Here is a 20,437-nt window from a genome sequence, read left to right as displayed (position 1 = left end):
TGGTTAGGTATTAATGCAAAATACCTTCCAAACAAATAAATGCAGCTTAAAGTCAGTTTCAGTATTTCCGTGTCCACTTCCACAGGTCAGATGTAACAGGGACACCAAAAATGTCAGGCTTTTGGACCCCAAATTTTATATCATGACTCAATTGTGCGTTCACGCATGCAGCATTTGAACCCATATTAAACGTTGTCAGCTTGTGTACTGCATTGAGTTTCACCATTTTTGTACAATGTACTATCACAAGTGTGTAGTTTACATGTATTTCCTTGTATCGAAATCAACTCTGCGTGATTAACATACACTTATAATCTACTTGAACTAAGCCACGCCTAGTATCCTAACATTATAAGAATGTAATTTGCTCATACTTCCATGTCATGCAATGGAAATCAACTTCCTCGTTTCCACTAAAGATCTGATCAAACATAGTTCACGGACACAACAAGGACATCAGAGAGAGAGAGAGAGAGAGAGATCGTTCATTTTATTGGTTTTCTTCTAAACCTGTCAGCCATAAAGCAACATATCGCTCATCACAAAGTGGAATGAAAACGTTGATCACTTGCCTATTGCTTTGAGCTGAATAAAAGACATTCAATAACCAATACTGAAACAACATATGCAACAATATAACAAAAAAATGCGGGCAACCTTTAGCGCCAAAAAGCTATAACGATAAATTTTTTGCCTGGATGATATCAAGCGTCTGCCCAAAAATACTGTAGTAACATAGTAACGTAAGGATAAAAAGGTATCAAATGCCCTTAAAAGACACAAAAAATGTAGAAATAGAACATTTGCAAAGGATACATTTAAAAATGGATTGAATGGGCTTTTATTGACCTACATCAGATCACATACAGAAAATGAAATAGATAACCTAGCCTGACGGAAATGAGAGTAAATATGTTGTATTTTCGAAACAGGAATAAAGGAATAAAGTACGATGATTACTATTATTTGTTGGAACAGGTGCAGGCTATGGATCCTCAAGAGAATTGTGATGAAAGCGTTGGCGACAAGCTGAACGGGGCCTGTACTAAACTTCGAAGTTACACACATGCGCGAGATAGAAAATCTTGATTGGTTCACTGACAGTCAACGTATGCACTGTTGGGTCGCATGTCATCTAATTATTATTGCTATTTAGAAATTGGTTCTGAAACAAGCTACAGTCGAATCAAACGAATGCACATTTATTTGCCACACGGAAGTGGAGAAGCACGAAGTTTGTGAGATAACAGTCCCACTGCAGATCAACCCCTGAAACTGTTGATAAACTCAACGGCTGATAAACTCAACTGTTGTACAAACGATTACCAAAGCCTGAAGTCAGTCAGAAAGAAATCAGACCTTTTCATCACTACATCGGGTAGAAAATTGCTGCCTCGTTCGGAAGAATTTTCGTCTCGTGCGACTCGATGGTTGGAAAGATTTTCATCATCTTCGTCGTTGTGTTTCTCCTGGTCCCCGACCATGCCGGTATGTTTTTTTTTTCATTTTAGAAATTTACTGTTTGGGTGCCAGGGTGCTCAGCTTTCTTGTGTTTATTGAATGTCGGCCAAGACATAGATGGTGCCGTCAAATTAAACGAGAATACTGTGCATTTTCGTATTTTTTTTTGTCAATTGGGACACAGTATTCACTAATGAGCTACGTACACATACTGTTTATTTCATCCTCTTTTAAACGAATTCGTGTGACATCGGTACCTTATCAGAAATAATGCAAAAAGATTGTGCGATTCAGCATAACGCGAATAGGTTGTACGGTTCAGCAATAGCATTTGTTTGTTGATACTTTTTGTTATGATGCCTCCATTTATTCCACCTTAAAAATGCACCAATTTTCTTCATGTAAAATGCCAAGCCCATTTTACCCCGTCCGTAGTCAGTTTTTCAGTGGTATTTTCTGCAGATTGGATTGATTCTAGGTTTGTTATCCGCTAGTTAAAATTGTAGAGCCTTAAAAAGCTGATCCTTTGTCAACGTGATAAACATTAAACCTCAAGAAATCTGACCCCATTAAGATGCCACGTCCGAATTGAACCGTACCGAAGTAGGCTATATGTCACGAGGCCTCAGGTTACAATTGCACAAATTGGGGTAAAGCTCATTCAAATAAAAACATCTTTGTCCGTAAAAAGTAGCCCTAATCCAGAATCGGGAAACCACATTAATATCGTTGCTCACGTCTGGTGCATATTGTACAACCAACACCCTTGTAGTGTTGCACTTTTGCTGCAAAAGCCTCGGTTATTAAACGGTGGTAGGTAGTCCGATCAATTGCATACTTAAATGGTATATTTGAACAAGAAAAAAATCTTGTATAACTGCTGTAAACTTCACATTTTAATTTACGTTTAAGATTATTTGTGTAATATTAGTTTTCTTAGAATAAATGTATTTTGTAATGTCGTTTTTCCACAGAATGCTGGTGGGGAAGACGACGACGCCGGAGACGACATCCGCCCCCAGGTAGGTGGATGAAGTGTGAACCTTGTGTTTCTATATAGCAATAATTTACGCCGACAACTGACTTGCCCAGGCATGGAAATTTTAAAAGCGATGGGGCATACTTACATCATAGGACTTTTTTTTCATATGGAGAGATACTAATGATACGGATGTAGGCCTACGTCTGTATTATACATTCATGCAAAATCTTACACCAGAAAGGCATATATGGCTTTTTTATTGTTCTCCGTTTTTAAGTGATATTGAATACATTTTAGTTGATGGGACGTCCGAAAAATTCTTCACAGTCAGCCTTGGTTTTTTTATAACCAATAAAATTTGGGGGGTAATGCTTCAAAAGCTCATATCCCCGCTCTGGTAAAAAAAATGCGGGGCATATACCCCCATCCCTTCGGAATTTACGCCCATGATGGTGTCCAACTTTGACCATTTCACTTTGTACCGAACTACGTTAAAGCCACAGGACAGTGGATCTAATGTGAAATATATACGATAATATTCTGAAAAACTTTAAGATGAAATATATTTTAATACAATTTAGAATAAATCTTGAAGGCCATAAAAAGATGGCCAGCGCTAATGTAAACCTTTTGTAAGCCATTTCGGTATTTCAAAAAGCCACAGTCTTCAAGTTTGGAACAAAGCGCGCGCATGAGTCAGCATATGGCTACGCTGCAGATCGAGCGCGGACATTGCTGTTTCCAATTGACTTCGTCATACACGCACGCGCACCACTGGGTGCGTTCGATTAGCTTCCCTAAATACACCAGTGTTACACTCAAGGGAAGCCTCGAAATGAGGCTAATCAAACGGTGCAGTATATTCGCCAAGGTATTCTTGGAAAAAGGCCAGCCACTGCAGGATACCAGGGGTACGTTAGATCACGCAAGGCATGGTGGGAACAACATGGCGCAGCAAGATCGTACCCATGAGAACGAGGTTGACATAAACGTAAAGCGAATCACACGCGCATTGCAAAAGCTACACGCTCGTGCCTCAGTATCATCCTGCACGTCATGCACCTGTAAATCTGCGTTGCGCGTAAACACACTGGCTAAAGGCCTAATTTAAATATCCCAAATAGGGTGCGTTCGATTAGCTTACACGTGTAAGTCAAACTTACACGAGAGCGTTCGTTTAGCCATCACGTGATCATTCGTGCCTGCCCTGGTGTCAGCCACCACTGCCCTGGCTGGCAAGCGGGTGTCTGGAGGCTGCCCGAGTGTAATGACGTCACGGATGGACTGTTCGTGCATTGACATGATGGAACGTGGTGGGGACTTGACCTTTTTCCCAGAATGCCTTGGCGAATACCCTGCAGCGTTCGATTAGCCTCATTTCGAGGCTCCCCTTGTGTGTAACACTGGTGTATTCAGGGAAGTTAATCGAACGCACTCATCGTGGGATATTTGAATTATAGAATACCAGAGGTTAGATCGCACAAGACAAAGTGGGAACCAATAAGGCGCGGCAAGATCGTACCCATGGGAACGAGACTGCATGTGCAGTGTGCGTGGTTTAAACTAAGTCACACTAACGAACCGGATAGCCTTGAACTGTTGGAATACCGAAACGGCGTTCGCGAGACAGCGCAAGTCTCTCCCGCCAACATGACAAAGCTGCAAGTATGCCTTGTGGTCAATATCGCCACCGTTGGTGATTTGGGCTTTTCTCTCTGCTCTCTTTTTTTCTTCAGATAATCCTCCATCTATATCCTGTCCCTCCTCTATAACGGTACAAACGGATGAGGCTGATGGCAGGAAAAGAGTCTATTACACGACACCGCGGGCGTCAGATGACAGATCGGGGGTGTTTGTTAGGTATGAGGTATTAGGTATAGGTTAGGTACGCTGCAGTATACCAGGCACGATATGGGACGGAGGGGTACCCCCCCCCTTACCTGTCCAATCCCTATACACACCCTAGACTATTGTTACCTAACACATCCCCCCTAAAAGTCTGTAAAGAATTCCTGAGATTCCGATCAAACAATGACCAACACAAAGGCAGGGGGGTTCTTTCCGTCTCATCTCTTGCTTCAAATGTGCTGCAGTATACAAAACTAGCCTCCTCATGATTTGGAATAATAGGCTTGTAATGAAGGAAGAGTACGGGGGCCCACAGCAGTCACGGCTATTAAGCAAGACCGCCACGCATCAAAGGCAAAATCAAACACGACTCTGCAAAAGCAAATTTCTGTGTACAAGGAAGGGGCATAAATCATACATGTCGCCGGGGCGCTTCTGCTTTTGACTTGGCAATTTTACTTTTACCGTGACCGTTGTTGGCCTAGGTAGAAGAGTAATGTTAAACGGTGAATTTTAAGTGATTGGTTAATAGCTAGGAGACCGTAATAGCTTAGACACCATCCCCGAGAAAAAGAAGGAAAATATGGTGGTGGCAGTGCAAATGCAAATGGCTTTTTTGCCTTTGATGCGGCAAAATATCGTTACTCGTGTAGGCCCAAGATGAAATATAAATAAAATGTAAAAAGAGTGGACCTTCATGTCAAAAACTAGTTTTGATATCCATAATCTGAAAAACACATTTTAAAATGATTTAGGATCAAAATAATAAATCATCATACAACGGGATTTGCTCCGGGCACTAGACTAAAATGTGTGTTCAAGCTTTAATGCACTATTTTTAAGCTAAAAGCAAAACGCACGTCTATTTGTATATAGAGTGCCGAAGTGACTACGTCACAAGCCCAATCTTGTGTGTAAAAGGCATTAGCGCAAGAACCAGCGTAGGAACCAACGCGCACGCTTAGTTTATTCTTTTGTATGGCATTTACCGGTTCTAAATGACGTCACACTTCGGTACTCTACAGAGTTTCGAAGTGAATACGTCACGCACACAGTTAGTGTTTTAAAGGCATTAATGCAAAAACCATCGCTTGAACCAACACACGCGCGTACTCCATTCGTTTGCACTGTACTTTCTGGTTAAAAATGACGTCACACTTCGGTACGCTCTAAGCATCAACCTCGACTCCATTGGGCTGCTTGCGCGTTCCTTCACTAGCTTCGGGTCGTGTAGAATACAAAAATGACTCTGACTCGTTATTCAGGATGAATAGACATAAACGTAAGTCAATAACGAGCGTATTTCAAAAGCTGCACACGTATTCTCCTGCACGTCACGAACGCATAAATCTGCACCGTTCGTAAACACAATGACTAAAGTCGTAATTTAAATATCCCGATATTTAAATTATACAATACCAAGAGTTAGATCGCGCAAGGCATGGCGGGAACCAACATTGCGCGGAAAGATCGTACCCATGAAAACGAGGTTGCTCTAACACCTTTTTATACCGCGCGTCAAGTTTGCTTGAAGATAACTTCGTTATCACGCTTGTGCTAATGCTTGCTCTAATGTAGTGCGTCTGTGTCCCATATATCAAGACGCACTACATTATCGTCCCCGAGCGGGAACAAAAGGGGGCGTGTTGTTAAGCGAAATAAACATCCATTTGGTCAAAACCACAGACATATAAACCAATAGACGGGCAGCTCCTATTCAAATTTAACGACGGGATACCCGTAGCCAAGACGGCACCCTATTAATTCTAGTAAGCCATTTTTCGAGTGTGAAAAAATCCTCTGTTTACTTTATCTAGCCAATAGGGATGCAAAACAATGCGGTTGCAACATTTGAAAAGAAGACATAGCAGTACCAAAGAGTATAAAAGAGGAACGTCTTTTATAGAGCACATGTAAACAATACATACAATCTTAGTGCGTCACGCTCTATTCGCACTGAACGCGCTGATATCTATCGTTCCGTCCCTGCCTGCCCACCGCGTACAAGCACCCGGTTGGAAACCTTCGTACCTGTCTGTCTTTCTTTTGCTGGTGAGAGTGCACTTCAACTCAGGGCGGATTCTTTGTTCCAGTCGCACTCGTATGATAACTAATAGAATCAGTGCAGGGGTGAACAAATTCTCTAGAAGTCATATGATGCTAATACTGGACACTGTAATTTAAAACGGCGTCCGTGTTTAGTGATCTTGTACAACATTCACTTTAAATGATATAACAAATGGCTTCTTACATTTACAGGCTGAGCAGTGGATATGCCTCTGGTAATCGATTTCCAGAAGGAGTCACCTATGTATCTTACTATGCCCAAGACACTGCTAACCAACGTGCAAGCTGCAGTTTTTGGGTCACAGTTAATGGTAATTTCATTCATTAATTTGAAATAAAACATGTCTTTTCCCATTGATGCAATATAACAGGAGAGTGAAATCAATGTATGGCAGGGAGCGCTTGCTCCCTGAGAAAAGCAATGAAGAATTAATGTGGGGGAAGGAAAAGGAAATGGGTGAGAAACGAAAACGAAGGGGGAAAAGCAGGGAAATTGCCAGTTTGATTCAAAATACATGTACACTGTGTATCGGAACTGATACCCGTCTACTGTTGGTATCAAATTTTTGTTCAAACTGTCCCTTCGATCCCGGCCAAATGGTCTAGAGTCCAGTCGTTGTATATATCATTCTGAGAAAACACTAATTTGAACATGTTGGAGGATTTCTGTTCAAATTGTGAACAAGTCAACTACACAAAACATTCGTGAAAAGGCTTTACCTTGTCAATATGTAAAAGGATCCTTTTATATTTACAGAACAAATCATTGAAAGAAAACGATGAAAAAATATCCATGACGCCAGCAACATGTTTTGCAATTTAACTGTTTGTTGCCGAGGTTTTTGCTTAGATTTTTTTGTAACAAACATCTACATGTACGTTCAAGCATCAATACAAACTTTAAAATGTTAAAACAAAAATGGAAACTAAGGTTAAATGGGACCTACAAAGGCACAGGGGAGGACAAAGGGACATGAAGTTTTTGGTTTCTTACTTCATGCAAATACTGCGCCTGCGACGCGACAGAGGGCACTCAGCGGTAGGCACGGTATCCCCCGTCAAGAGTAGCCTCTGGTGTATTGGTTGTGCATGATAGAAGGAGCGAAGCGTTGATGGATAAATCAACCACTTTGATTGTTGTATATAAGTCAGGTGTCCAGGCGAAATTTATTTCAAGTAATTTCTGTCCGGGTTTGCGTCACTAAGCTTTGGGCCAATATTAGGCGTTGTGTCAACGAAGACCAGAGATCATCGAACTTTCTTGGGGGACGGGGTATACTTCCAAGTCCTCAACGGACTCGTCTTTATATAGCCGCTCGCGTATTTTTTGTTTACACTAGCCTGGTAGTTTTTTTTTTCTGTGGTGCAGCCAATTCGCGCATGAAAAGAGACTAGTCCTGAGTACGTACACGAGCGCATGGGATTTAACGGGGGGCGGAAACATGAGTCTTAAGGGTCTCAATGCATGTCGCTAGAAACATTTCAATGCATTTCACTAAGAACTGGAAGACGTCTCGTTATTGCATAGCTTTAGATGCTGCTAAATGTCATGTGAGACCTCCGCTAGGAATCGTGGTAGGCCTACGTAATGCAAAACGTGAACAAACCAACTCATAATGAGTAAAATCTTTATTGAGTCTTTCGACGGTTTCCCTTCTTCCGTGCTTCAAATACATACAGGCAGTGGCACACCAAGGATTCGAATTTTTGATATCATTCTTTGTTGTGCTATACAGTGTACGTGGCAGCTAGCAGTAATTATTTTTGAGGTTGGGAGTCTTTTACCGTAGGTATATGAAGCATTGACGCACTTTGCTGCAAAGCCATAAGCTGTCTGCTTGTTCGACTCTAAGCTGAACAATAGAGAAAATGACGTAGACGAGGTTGCAATCAAGGCTTCAAGACCAACCTGAACATGTTTCAAGTAAAATATTTTGAAATTCTTATTTTTTAATAATGGAAAAGAAACAAAAAATGAACTAAGAGAGACGAAGGGGTGGAAATCTCAATCTGCTTAATAACAACCCTGACCCACCTAAATTGTTCATAATGTTTGTATGTTATCCCCCACCCCCCGAAAAATAATAATGCTAAAAAAACACTGCGTGAGCTTAGATATCCTAGCTAATCGAGCCAGCGATCACAGTGGTGATTAAAATTCTGCTTTTTTCACACACAACAAAGAAATAGCTTGACCATCACAGGATGAGGAATCAACCCAATACTGTCACAATCCTTCGGTGTATCACCTCTGAAGTATCAACTTTCGGAACTAAATAAAGATATTTATTTGCTGTAGTACATGCACCAGGAATTCCTCCAGACTTGGTCACTTGTTGGACATTGGGTGGTAGCGGACCCTTGATTCGGAGAGTAGTTGGAATCGGGTCTGGTATCGAGACCAGTGCGTACCGTCAGTGCACTGATCTCTATACACTGTCTCTGTATCTGTATAGGTACGTTGCAGATGGCAATTCTGGCATTAAAGCAACAGAGAAAGAAACATCCGTGGTTGGCCAGCCAATTAGGACCGTAAGCTCTAAGGTGAGCGGGCTTGAACACAGTGTACGTGGTTCCAGTTTTTTAAAGAATAAGTTTTTAAGTTGGTCTGTGTTGCACCAGGGAATTTTGAAGCACTTGGAGTTTGCGGCAATGGAGCTAACCGTGGTATTTTGATGAGGATGAACCACCAAACTTTCTTGGCCGGGAATGTTCTATAGCTTGTTTTTTTAGTTTTAGGTAAACATAACCGGGAATTGCTAATACCAGCCCGTAATCACATTGTACGGGATTTTTAGACAATGTTGCTTTCGTCTCTCATGAAGACTTGGTAATATCAGAGTTTGATCAATACATCCTGTATGCCGTGCTGTGAATTCAACAGTGATGAAGTGGGCGGCATGGTGTTAGATGCACTGAAGACGATCATTGTTAGCTACAACGTGGGGGCCAGACTACTGCCCCCCTGTACTACCCCCTGTACTTTCCTTTGAATGAAGTCGCTGGCTCCACCAGCACTGACAAATGGTCGGCCTCAGGTATGAGCAACGTAGAAGTGTATAATAAGAGGCCCCATTAAGGGCTGACCGCACCAAGGCCATGATTGAAGGCAGAACAGCATACAAATTAGCAAACCTGCAGTGGGCTGGTAAAATGCATTAACTTGCCCGGTGAGCTTTTGTTGAAATGCCTACCTGTTCTAAATTGTTGTTTGTCTTATTACAAATTTTGTGAAGATAACACAAAGGTTAAAAACATTTGAATTTTGATTGTTTGTGGCTTATTATTAACTGTGCCAGTTTTGAATCCTCTATTTGTAAGTTTTGAGAATTGACAGCATGATCAACTCCACAGTTTTAGACCTACTAAAGATAAAGTTGAAAAGCAAGTCAAAGTTAGGGCCTAAACAATGTCCAGAGGGCTGGTAAAAATTCCTGCGGGCTAATGAAAAAACAAGTTAACTTGTTCGGCAAAAATGAAGGTCGAGGCCTGCATGAAGACTGCCTCTTTGCAGCATTGCTGGCAGTTTCTGCTATCCTTCCGTATGTGTGGCATTGGCTCTCTTGGTAATGCCAGATATAGGATGTAAATTCCATTCTGAAATGAGTAATGCGTAGCTAGTGGCGGATGCTATAGGGACCCTTCTTGTAGGATAGTGTTAGCCTATATACATATAAGTGTGCTGATTTGTTTTAGATGCTCGATATACTGCATATATATGTATTTGCAACGAAATCATTCCCACCAATGGGCAGGTTTCCGGGATTTCTAACAAGATGATGTGGTCAGTTGATTTGTCAGTCGGATGGCAGTTATCAGGTAGTATATGGGTCCATGTCTCCGGCTCCATACAGTAGCAACAGACTCAACCATCGCAGCGAAAACTCCAAAGACGACGTGCAACTGCTAATCTTGAACTTCCATAATGTTATGGAGTTGCATTATGCAGTCACCGTATCCCTGTGACCTATTGTTGTCAAGGGCTGGAAATAAACCACTTTCGGTGAATGCTATTCTTGGAGTCCTGCCATCCTTAAAACATGGTGTCAGAAATTAGCTGAATCCAGCGTCATTGCGACAAAAGCCAAGCCAACTTGTTGGCAGTTTTGGGGAACAGATCACCAGGTATCCCTCTGTAGTACAGACCGATCCAGTCATACATGGTAGGATGCGTCAGTGACTGATAAAAAACTGTACATTTTTCACGTAGCATTTGCTATTATTGTGAACGTGCATTACGCTTTACATGTGTGTGAGATAGACCGTGTATACATTGTACGCACACTGAATTTCTGGCCTAAACACACATTGTTAACAATGTCTCGCTGGAAACTAGGGAGGCCTGTAACGGACACTCTATAGTGCATTGTACTCGCACTACATGCTAACCATGGCGCTTTCGCTTATTCCCCCACTCGCCAAAATGGACATGAAAGGGGACCAGGTCTCCAATTGGCAGTTCTTCAAAGCAAGCTGGCAGAACCATTTGGCAGCCACAGAACTGGATAAGAAAGCTTTATCCATCCAAGTGGCAATCTTATTGACTGTCATGGGAAAGGAATGCTACATATATGAAGTGTATCAAAATGTCCCACTGACTGACAAGCAGAGAAAGTCACCACAACAAATCCTGACCATCCTTGGAGCCCATTTTGATCCCAAACGGAATGTGGTGTATGAAGGTTCGTGTTTAATTCGTGCAAACAAGAACCTAAAGAGAACATTGAAACTTCTTGAACAGGCTGAGAAAGTTGGCAACAACCTGCAATTATATGGACCACTCCTGGATGAAATGCTACTAGATAAGCTGGTCATGGGGATGGCAGACAACAGTATTCATGCTTGTCTGCTCCGTGAGTCAACACTTACATTGCAGAAAGCCATTGACATCTGTCACAGTCGTGAACAGGTGGCAATTCACCTACAACATATGGATCCGACATAGGCAGAAACAGCACACTTCGGGAAAAGCAAGCAGCAGGGATCTAGCAAACACCAAGCCTCCAAATACAAGCTACAAATACTGTGGCAAATCACACAGCAAAGGCAAGTGCCCAGCCTATGGAACAACATGTTCCAAGTGCCAAAAGCGCAACCACTATGTACAGGTTTGCCAGTCAGCGGGCAAGGACCGCACCAAATGTTAGTCACAGAAATCTACACAGAAGCTCCATCAAATGGAGGAAGGTGATAGTGACAGTGACGAAAGCAACTATACAGTGCAGTTAAAGCCCAAACAGCAATACTTTGCTGAGCTAGCAGTGGAGACGCCAACAAGGGACCAGACAAAGTGCATCAGATTTCGGTTAGACTCTGGTGCAACTTGCAGCATCATGAGAGTGGAAGACTACATGGAGCTCAGTGATACACCTCCATCAAAGACTAAGCTGAAACTGTACGATGGCACGATTATCCACCCTGTTGGAGATGCCAGCTTGAGGTGCCAGATAAATGGATCACCAAGAAAATCTACTTCAAGATTGTGGAGGTTGCCCCTTCATCACTGCTGTCAGGCAAAGCAGCAGAAGCCCTGGGACTAATGCAGTTCGCTCAGGAGTGGCTAGTGGAGACAGAACCACAGACTCTTACCAAGGCACAGGTCCTCAGTGAGTACAAAGATGTAACAATGGCCTTTGTTGGCTACCAGGTCACTACCACATAGACATTGATCACAGTGTCACTCCAATGCAAAACACCAGACGCAGAGTGCCCATTCCAGTGCAGAGCAAGCTGAAACAGAAGCTTAAGAATATGGAAGCACAAGGCACCATTGCCTGAATGAATAAGCCCTCTAAGTAGATCCACAACATGGTAGTCGTCAGAAAGCAAAACAAAATCAGGGTGTGTTTGGATCCACATGGCCTAAACAAGGCCATCAAGCGCAATCACTTCCCAATTCCCACAGTCGATGAAGTAGCCCCAAGGCTGAAGAATTGCCAAGCTCTTCTCTGTGGTTGATGCCAAGGACAGATTTCTCCAAGTCATCCTTGATGAGCCCTCCAGTTTATCATTTTGGGCACCTTATGGGCGTTACCACTTGTTGCAGATGCCTTTCGGTATCTCATCAGCACCAGAAGAATTCCAGCACAGGCTACAAGAATGTCTCGAAGGCCTACAGAACATCTTAGTGATTGTAGATGACATCTTAGTCTACGGTATCGGAGAAACACAGGCTGAGGCCTCACACAATGCCCCTCTCACCGCTCTTCTCTCGAGATGCAGACAGTGGAATCTGAAGCTTAATGCAGCCAAGCTACGGTACAAGCTACCTAGTGTCATGTACATGGGACATGTCTTCAACTCAGGCAGACTCTCTCCGGATCCAGCGAAGGCAAAAGCCATACTCGACATGCCTCGCCCAACAGATGTCCAGGGAGTACAGAGACTCATTGGAATGGCAACCTACGTTGCTAAATTCTTGCCAGATCTGAGCATGGTCTGCGAGCCACTCAGATGCCTCACTGACAAAGGCATCATGTTCGACTGGTTACCACATCATGATGCGGCCCTGGACAAAGTCAAGAAGCTCATCACAGAAGCACCAGTGCTGAGCTGCTATGATGTCAACCAAGACGTCACAATTGAGTGTGATAGCTCTGACGTTGGGCTTGGAGATGTCATCTCACAAAAAGGCCGCCTAGTCGCATAGGCTTCAGGAGCATCATCAGCCACAGAATGCAACTATGCTCAAATAGAGAAAGAGTGTCTGGCAATCATATCTGCTACCCAACACTTCGAGCAGTACATCCTTGCCCGTGACAAAGTTCTCGTGCTACCAACCATAAACCTCTGATGAACATCGTCGGAAAGCCAATCCTGGTGAGCCCAAATTGCATACAACGTATGCGACTTCACCTGCAGCAGTATTCACTTTATGTAGATTACAAACAAATGGACCTGAGCAATGCATCGTCAGGAGCCACTTTGCTCACCTGTTAGGCCAGAGATAAGACGCCAGACTATCTGATCTACTCCATCACCAAGGAACAGAAGCTCAGTGCGGAGTTGGAGAATATCCAGCCAGCAATCTTCATCACAGATGAGCGCCTGCAGAGAATCAACAAGGCAACATCCACTGACCAAGTCCTGATGAAGGTCAGCCAAGTAGGGTGGCCAGTGGACTAGGTTCAAGTTCCCTTGTGCATCAGAGAGTACTGGCCATACAGAGATGAACTGGTAACACAAAATGGACTCATCTTTTGGGGACCCGTTTAGTAATACCAACAAGCCTACCCGCAGACATGACAGCCAGAGCATGTGCATCTCACATGGGAGTCCTGTACACAGCCAACACGGCACGAGACATACACTGTAATGTACTGGCCTCATATATACACAGAACTGGTGGAGGCCGTCCAAAGATGTGCTATCTGGCAAAAGTCCTAACCAGCTCTCCAGAGGGAACCCCTCATGATACACCCAGTACCCAAGACTCTATTGCACTTTGTTGCGAGTGACCGCTTTGAGGTCAATGGACAAAACTACTGTGTACTAGTCAACCTCTACTCAGACTACATTGATGTGCGCATCCTTGAAGATATGACTTCCACATTGGTAATCAAGGAATTGAAGCCAGTGTTTGCCACTCATGGCATTCCTCATACTCACTGACAACGAGCCAATTTCTGTGTGGGAGATACAGGCGTGTTACTGGTCACCCGTCTGAACTGCAATCTGCATAGGGCACGGCGGCTCCTTTTTCGTCTGCACTCCGCCACAGTGTGTTTCATGCCTTAAGACTTACAATCTACATGTAGACTTACACATTATTCTAGACTTACTTGCATTCTCGACTGGCACTCTATCATCATTATCAGTTATTTCTGGTAATGACACCAAGGATTCCTTAAAAGTGCCCAAGGCATTGTAGCTCGCAAGGCCGAAGAAACCTGTTACAGGAGTGTTAGAGAAGAGACAATGAGAAGTAGCCTAATTACAGTTTTAGTGGTGGGAAAACCCTTGGAATATTCTGGGTAAAACCCTTAGAATGAGGTAGGACTAAAAACCTAATCCATATATGGAGTGAGCCAAGATTCAATTCGGAAAAGAACCACTACACCAACCTGACTCCCCCACTGTGACTGCAAGACTAGGCCTAGTCATGCTATGATAGTCCTACATTAAGAACTCATAGAGTTATGTTAGTCTTCCTTATCCTGCTGGGTGCACACCATCCTATTTGCCAGTCTTGGAATGTCACTAATCCAGTGGCTTTATCTTTGATTTGTTTTGGCATCTGATAATCAGGAGACAACCCTTTAGTCAGGCTCTTAATCTTACGAGCGTGGCTGGGAGACTCTCCTTGCTGTATCAAGAGTGGCCTGGAGACTTGCCTTGCAAGGGTACAGCAAGGCAAGTGCAGCAAGGAAAGTCCAACGCACACTTGTGGGACTGTCAAGCTCCCATTTATTAGAAAGATTGCTCACTTACCATTTTAGTTGATGCCTGATCATACTAGCGGGGTAAACCTATACTATAAAGAGACATCACAAAAAAATTCAGTCTTAATTTAATAAAAAGGCACGTGAGTAAAACACCAAATATAAAGGTGTAATAAAAGCTGGCTGGCTTTTTGAAAGCCCAAGTGTTTTCAAACGCAGTACCTAAACAATACTCCATCCTGTGTATGTGACTAGAGGCAGCTGTAACCACCTGGCAATGCCCAAGAATGGACCTGCACCTCTGGCCCACTCTACTGCCACTCGTCAGGTCGGCTGAGGGCCAGCGCAGGTATCATCAACCTGTAGACTGTCACAACAACTTGCTGCAGTACCAAGACATGCATACATTTACATGGTGCTGCCGGGTGAAAGAAGATTTTAAGATCGAGTCAAATTACCTGTTGAGGGGCTTGTCGCACACCCACAAACAAGGCCCTTTCTCGTTGATCATCAGAAACGCGGAGGAGTATAGGGCCCTGTTCACGAGTCCAGGTCTGTTCGGTCAGTTTCCTGTAAACTGGATCGAAAGTGATGCCAGGTCTTCTTCATCCAGGTAGCAGACTAAATACAAGAAAGGGATATGACATGACAAGATGAAGTTCAGAACCTGGCCGGGGATTTAGAATTTTCAAATTCAGTAACAAACTTCCATTGCTAGTCCTGTACATTGCCTAGCCCCTCACAAGGAAGGCCAGTCTGTGGGACTATGCCTAGTTCTCTAAGTCTTTGGCTGCTCCTGCCCAGGCTGGTTGGTTACAGTTATCATGCTTGGACCCGCACTTCCACCATGTTTCCACCCACTCTAGTCCTGTTTCTGTGATATTGCATTACAAAAACCGTAAATATGAAGTGTACTCCCTACTACACTCTTGTTTGTTGCACATTGTAACATCTACATGTATAATAATTTAATGAGTAAGACTACCTACTGCATTGTGTAAGTTTAAAAATGATAAAAATATAAAGGCATCTAATTAGTTTATGCCCCATGGAAATCTTCACAGTGAAAAATTTTGCAGAAAGAAAATGAGTTCACCTGCATTTAGGATATTGTCCAATCATTGTGAATGTTCAAACTATTTTTAGAGTTAGTCCAATACTTTTGTATCTCCATGGTTCAAGTTACTCAGACCCTACTTGTCCCCGTCATCAGATCATGTCCTAACTTTAATACTCTAGACTCTACCTCGAGATCTGTATGCTTTTTCAACAGTGTTGCGCTGTCCCAGTATTCAAGCAGGCTATTCTCGGTGGCATTCTTGCAGCAAGAGCAACATTGCTGGCTCTGTGTGCACCTTCCATTGCCAGACAGGCTACATACTGACTGGATCATCCACATCACGCTGCAGTCATTCTGGCCTCGCCTGGTCTACACCATTCCCAACATGCCGAGGTCAGTTTGGATAAACCATGATACATCAAGTCGCCTTTTCCTAGATATTGTGAATGTGAATCCCTCCCATGTGGTCAAGGTGATGCAAGTGGACTCAGAAATATTTGATTTTTGCTTTTCCATTTTGTGGATGTGGGGGGATTTTTGGTGAAGGGGGGGGGGAAGTCCAAAATTGCACTTGGTGCAAAATTTCACTCGGTGAATATAAAGTCACAATGACTATGTAAGCCTGGAAGCACACTAAGATTTGTCAAAGGAGGAAAAGTCCCCACAAAAACACTTTTAATTATAATTTTATTCCTAATATTTTGTGCTGGTATACATTTATGTCATAGCAGGGTAGTTAATTAACATTTGGCTATCCACTGCACAGATTTGATAACACATCTTTAAAAATAGTGACTGCTTCGAGTGGTGTTGTCAAAGTATAACCTCCGGAGGTGATTCATGGAGAATACTCTTTTTCACCTTGGGAAAATGGAATGCCCTGTGGATCACCAAGAGACTAGATTTACTATACTACACCACAAAATCATCAGTCAATATTTATTTTATAACACCTCTACCACAGATTCTGCTTGATTTTAAGCAATTTGATGTTACTACATGTACATACATGTATAACAAGACATCTATTTGATTAAGAAATTTTCTGAAAATTTGCCAGCACTTTCCCAAAGTCCCTCTTTACAAAATGGTTTTAGCCAGTGCGAGCTGTAGTGCGAGCTGTTCAGAATGACATAAAACTCACACACCAGTATTTGCACACAATGTTTGTGGTCATGCATTCAGTTCTTTTGTTGCTATGGGCATAGTTCTTTGGTTGCTAAGGATATACCGGTAGTTCTTTTGGCTGTGCACAAGATCACTAGAAAAAACAAATGCCATGTGTCTGGCTCTCAGCAAATTAAAAATACAGAATCTGTTGGTGAAGTGTTATAAAGAAAATTAATTATGTTTAATTTTCCAGGTGTGCAATGTAGGCCAAGTGAATTTAAAGGAGAATGCAGGAGATGAGCTGCGACAACGGCATGGATGCCCCTGTCAGAGTTTATGTGAAAAACTTATTACCTGAGAATAAAGGGCAGTTCCAAACCCAAATTTTCAGAAAGGGGGTGCAAAAAAAATGGGGGGGGGACAAAGAGTTTAGCTCCAATTACTACCTATCCATTACAAATCAAGTACCAGTAACATGTCTAAGTTACACTGTATCCAAATGAACTTTGACAAAAGCATATTCTGTTTTCATCGTGCACCCTGTTCATTGAGGTGGTTATAGATCCAGTGTTTTTGATAATGACAGACTTGTCCAAAGCAAAAAACTTGGCAAGAAGGGGCAACACCTGAACATTGATTTGAAAGGATACTAGAAGTTTCAACATGGCTGACATGAAATTATAGTATGCACGTATTCTTAGTACATCCAAAAACTATTTCTTTTTTGCAGAGTGTGTTTCGAGGATTCCATTTACACATCCTTACTTCCAATAAGTTTTAATGCATCCAAATGGCTGGATAGTCATTAGGGCATTTAGAGATCAAATTTTTTGTGGCTAGTTCTTTGTATATATCAAAAGTCTTGCTGTATCTTTATTTTAATGAAATTCATTGAAGGTTTTTTTCACTTGTTTGATTGACAGCACATTGAAGCTGTACAAGGTAACATGTTCTTGTTGATGACTTTTAGGTATCATTATGATTGCAAATAAATTCCTGATTATAAAATAATTTCAGTCAGAATGCCAAAATTTGATTTTTCTAATAACGTCACAACACACATAAAGCTTTCACAACTTCTTTCGTTGAAAAATTATTTATTGAAATTTCACATTGTTTTACAGTGAGGAATTGCAGGTCTTTACCTCCCATTTCCAATGGAAGTGTTTCATGCTCCGATTCAAACCTTTATGGCAGTATTTGTACGTACTCCTGTGATGATGGCTTTGGTTTCAAGTCTGGTGACACAAGAACACGTACTTGTGGGGAAGACTGGTCTGGGACAGCACCAACATGCGTAGGTGAGTTATGGTACATGTAATTTGGTTGAAATAACAGTTATGTATAAAGTTACAGTTGTTTAAACAAAGACAAAATATGAGTCGTTCATTTGGGGAAATTAGCATGGATAATGAAATCTACTTTGAATTACCCTTACCCAGACACGCATAGGTAAACATGTTTTTTGGGCAATCATGGACGTTCCTATTGTCCTCTTTTGTTCATGCTTCAGCTTTTTTGGAAGGCCTCTAGTATGTTTTGTACACGTTTGGCAATCGTGGAGGTATTGGGAATCGTGGACAGTCATTAATCCTTTTGTTTAACTTCCATGATTGTTTGGGAACATCAGTAAACCCCAGTGTGGGTATCACACAGCCGTCAGTATAGCTCTGGCCATTGGCATCTAAGCGAGCCTGTGGTGAGAGTATACATACACCCGAACAATAATACACAATGCTGTACAATTTCTGCATGGAGCCCTAGCGCAGGTTGTAATGTCACGTACACACACTTGAATACACAGCAGTTGCTGTATTAACCTGACAAAACTCCCTGACCGGATTTGTATCACAAAATACGATGCAAAGATAGTGCATAAGGTCACCAAGCTAGACTAGCAACATCAGGAATATCACAAGAGCCTTTTGCAACCCTCAGACAATAAAAAAAGTACAGCAAACGTCCAAACACAACTTTTCAAGACGGCAAGTAGCCCAAGCTCCGCTATAATTAAGGTGCTAACGGTTCCAATGTTACTGGGCCAGCACGTCTGTCTACTCACATGAGTTGTTCCATTGTTCTGGTTATATTCCCTTTGTATAACTTTTAGGTAAGGCTTTGCTCACACTAATGCCAATATTACCAGTCAGTAATTGAATAAAAAAATGAATCACCCTATTTCTAACCCGAGTTTCTAGTTTAATTTCCTAAACAGATCCCCGGTACAATAAGTGGGGTGAAATGACCAGAAGGGAGTCACCCACGTCTCTGAGATTGGAATCGCACTGCCAAAACTTTCTAGCAACAGTATGTGCTGACACATACCAAACATAAACTTGTCACCGGTTACCAGAGGCCCCAGCTCCCCACGTATGTATGCGATGATCCCCAATGTGAATACCCCAGGACAGTATTCACATTGTTGCTGATAAACTCACAATTCTGTGCTCTGAGCTCAAGGACCACAAGTGATATTAGAATGTAACTAAACTGACTTGTTCGTTTAGATGCTGAGCCTCCAGTGTTCACCAATTGCTCTGGTCCCATATCAGAAGAGGCAGATGATGCACTGACTAGTGCACAGGTTTGCTGGGAAGCACCAACGGCCACTGACAACCTGCAGAAGGGATTGATAGTGCCTGATCAGATACAAGGACTACCACCGTGCAGTCGTTTTGATCAAGGGTCTTATACTATTCAGTACCAGGCCCGAGACAACCAAAGCAATACTGCTGATTGCATCTTCAGCGTTACTGTCAGAGGTGAGTGTTGGCACTGTGTATGGGTATATGGCAAATCTCTGTCCTCCAGTGTACATCCTATAGAATTTCTGAACTGCATCACTGTTTATTTGCTGGTTTGGCATATGTTGCAGAGTTGTAATAATGACTCGGGTACCATTATTGGCAACTCAGAGACAAGTGGTTTGCATTTATGGGTTGTTTGGGAAGCGGGTACCCAGGTACTTGTAATTATTTTGAAGATCAGAGCAAAACACAGAAGTAAAGTTTTTCCAACTCGTCCACACCACACTTCACTACAAAGCTGCCGTTTGCAGTGGAAATTGTTTGTATTTAACAAAGGGCATCTCTTTCCCTGAGTGTCACAATAATGTAAACATTGTCAAATCCAATGTTTACGATAGGGAATTGTCAGTAAATGGTCTCAAAAGATGTTTTATTCTGATTTTTTCCAATAGTTTTTCTTCAAATAATCAATAAAAAAGGGTGCATGCCTTTCTAAACGGCTGGATCAAAATTTCACCAAAGCAGTTTGGGGTAATAAGTTTGACAACATGGAATCTAGTACCCATAATCAATGGTTAGGTTGGCCAGGTACTCGGCATGGCCGTATCAGAGACTCCTAGTGGGAAATGAATTGACTCAAGTCCTTCATCAGAAGCCTGGACTTGAGTCAGAGGCACAACACTGTAGTCCCAAAACAATGTGAAGAGGTAATTTGGGAGACGTATGGTATGAAGTTCTAATAGATTCGCGTACTTCCATTTCCATCAAGGTATGGCCTCCA

At 42.4% G+C, this 20,437-nt stretch overlaps 1 protein-coding gene across 1 annotated transcript in view; it reads left to right on the top strand.

The window, feature by feature from the left end:
- Positions 1 to 1,194: 1,194 nt before the first annotated feature.
- LOC147800280 (uncharacterized) overlaps positions 1,195 to 20,437 on the top strand; it is a 70,960-nt gene continuing 51,717 nt past the window's right edge. The window contains exons 1-7 of the mRNA XM_087141785.1: positions 1,195 to 1,488; positions 2,436 to 2,483; positions 4,180 to 4,303; positions 6,551 to 6,669; positions 16,013 to 16,192; positions 18,034 to 18,210; positions 19,417 to 19,671. Of these exons, the coding sequence (XP_086997911.1) occupies positions 1,428 to 1,488; positions 2,436 to 2,483; positions 4,180 to 4,303; positions 6,551 to 6,669; positions 16,013 to 16,192; positions 18,034 to 18,210; positions 19,417 to 19,671 (964 nt within the window). The 5' untranslated portion in view covers positions 1,195 to 1,427. The remainder of the gene's footprint in view (positions 1,489 to 2,435; positions 2,484 to 4,179; positions 4,304 to 6,550; positions 6,670 to 16,012; positions 16,193 to 18,033; positions 18,211 to 19,416; positions 19,672 to 20,437) is intronic.

The sequence above is a fragment of the Acanthaster planci genome, linkage group LG01 (assembly GCF_054643075.1).
Source record: "Acanthaster planci isolate LZ-2023a linkage group LG01, COTS_SCS, whole genome shotgun sequence".
Lineage (NCBI taxonomy): Eukaryota > Metazoa > Echinodermata > Asteroidea > Valvatida > Acanthasteridae > Acanthaster > Acanthaster planci.
The sequence above is the reverse complement of the archived record's forward strand: the minus strand, read 5'-3'. Positions and strand labels throughout refer to the sequence as shown.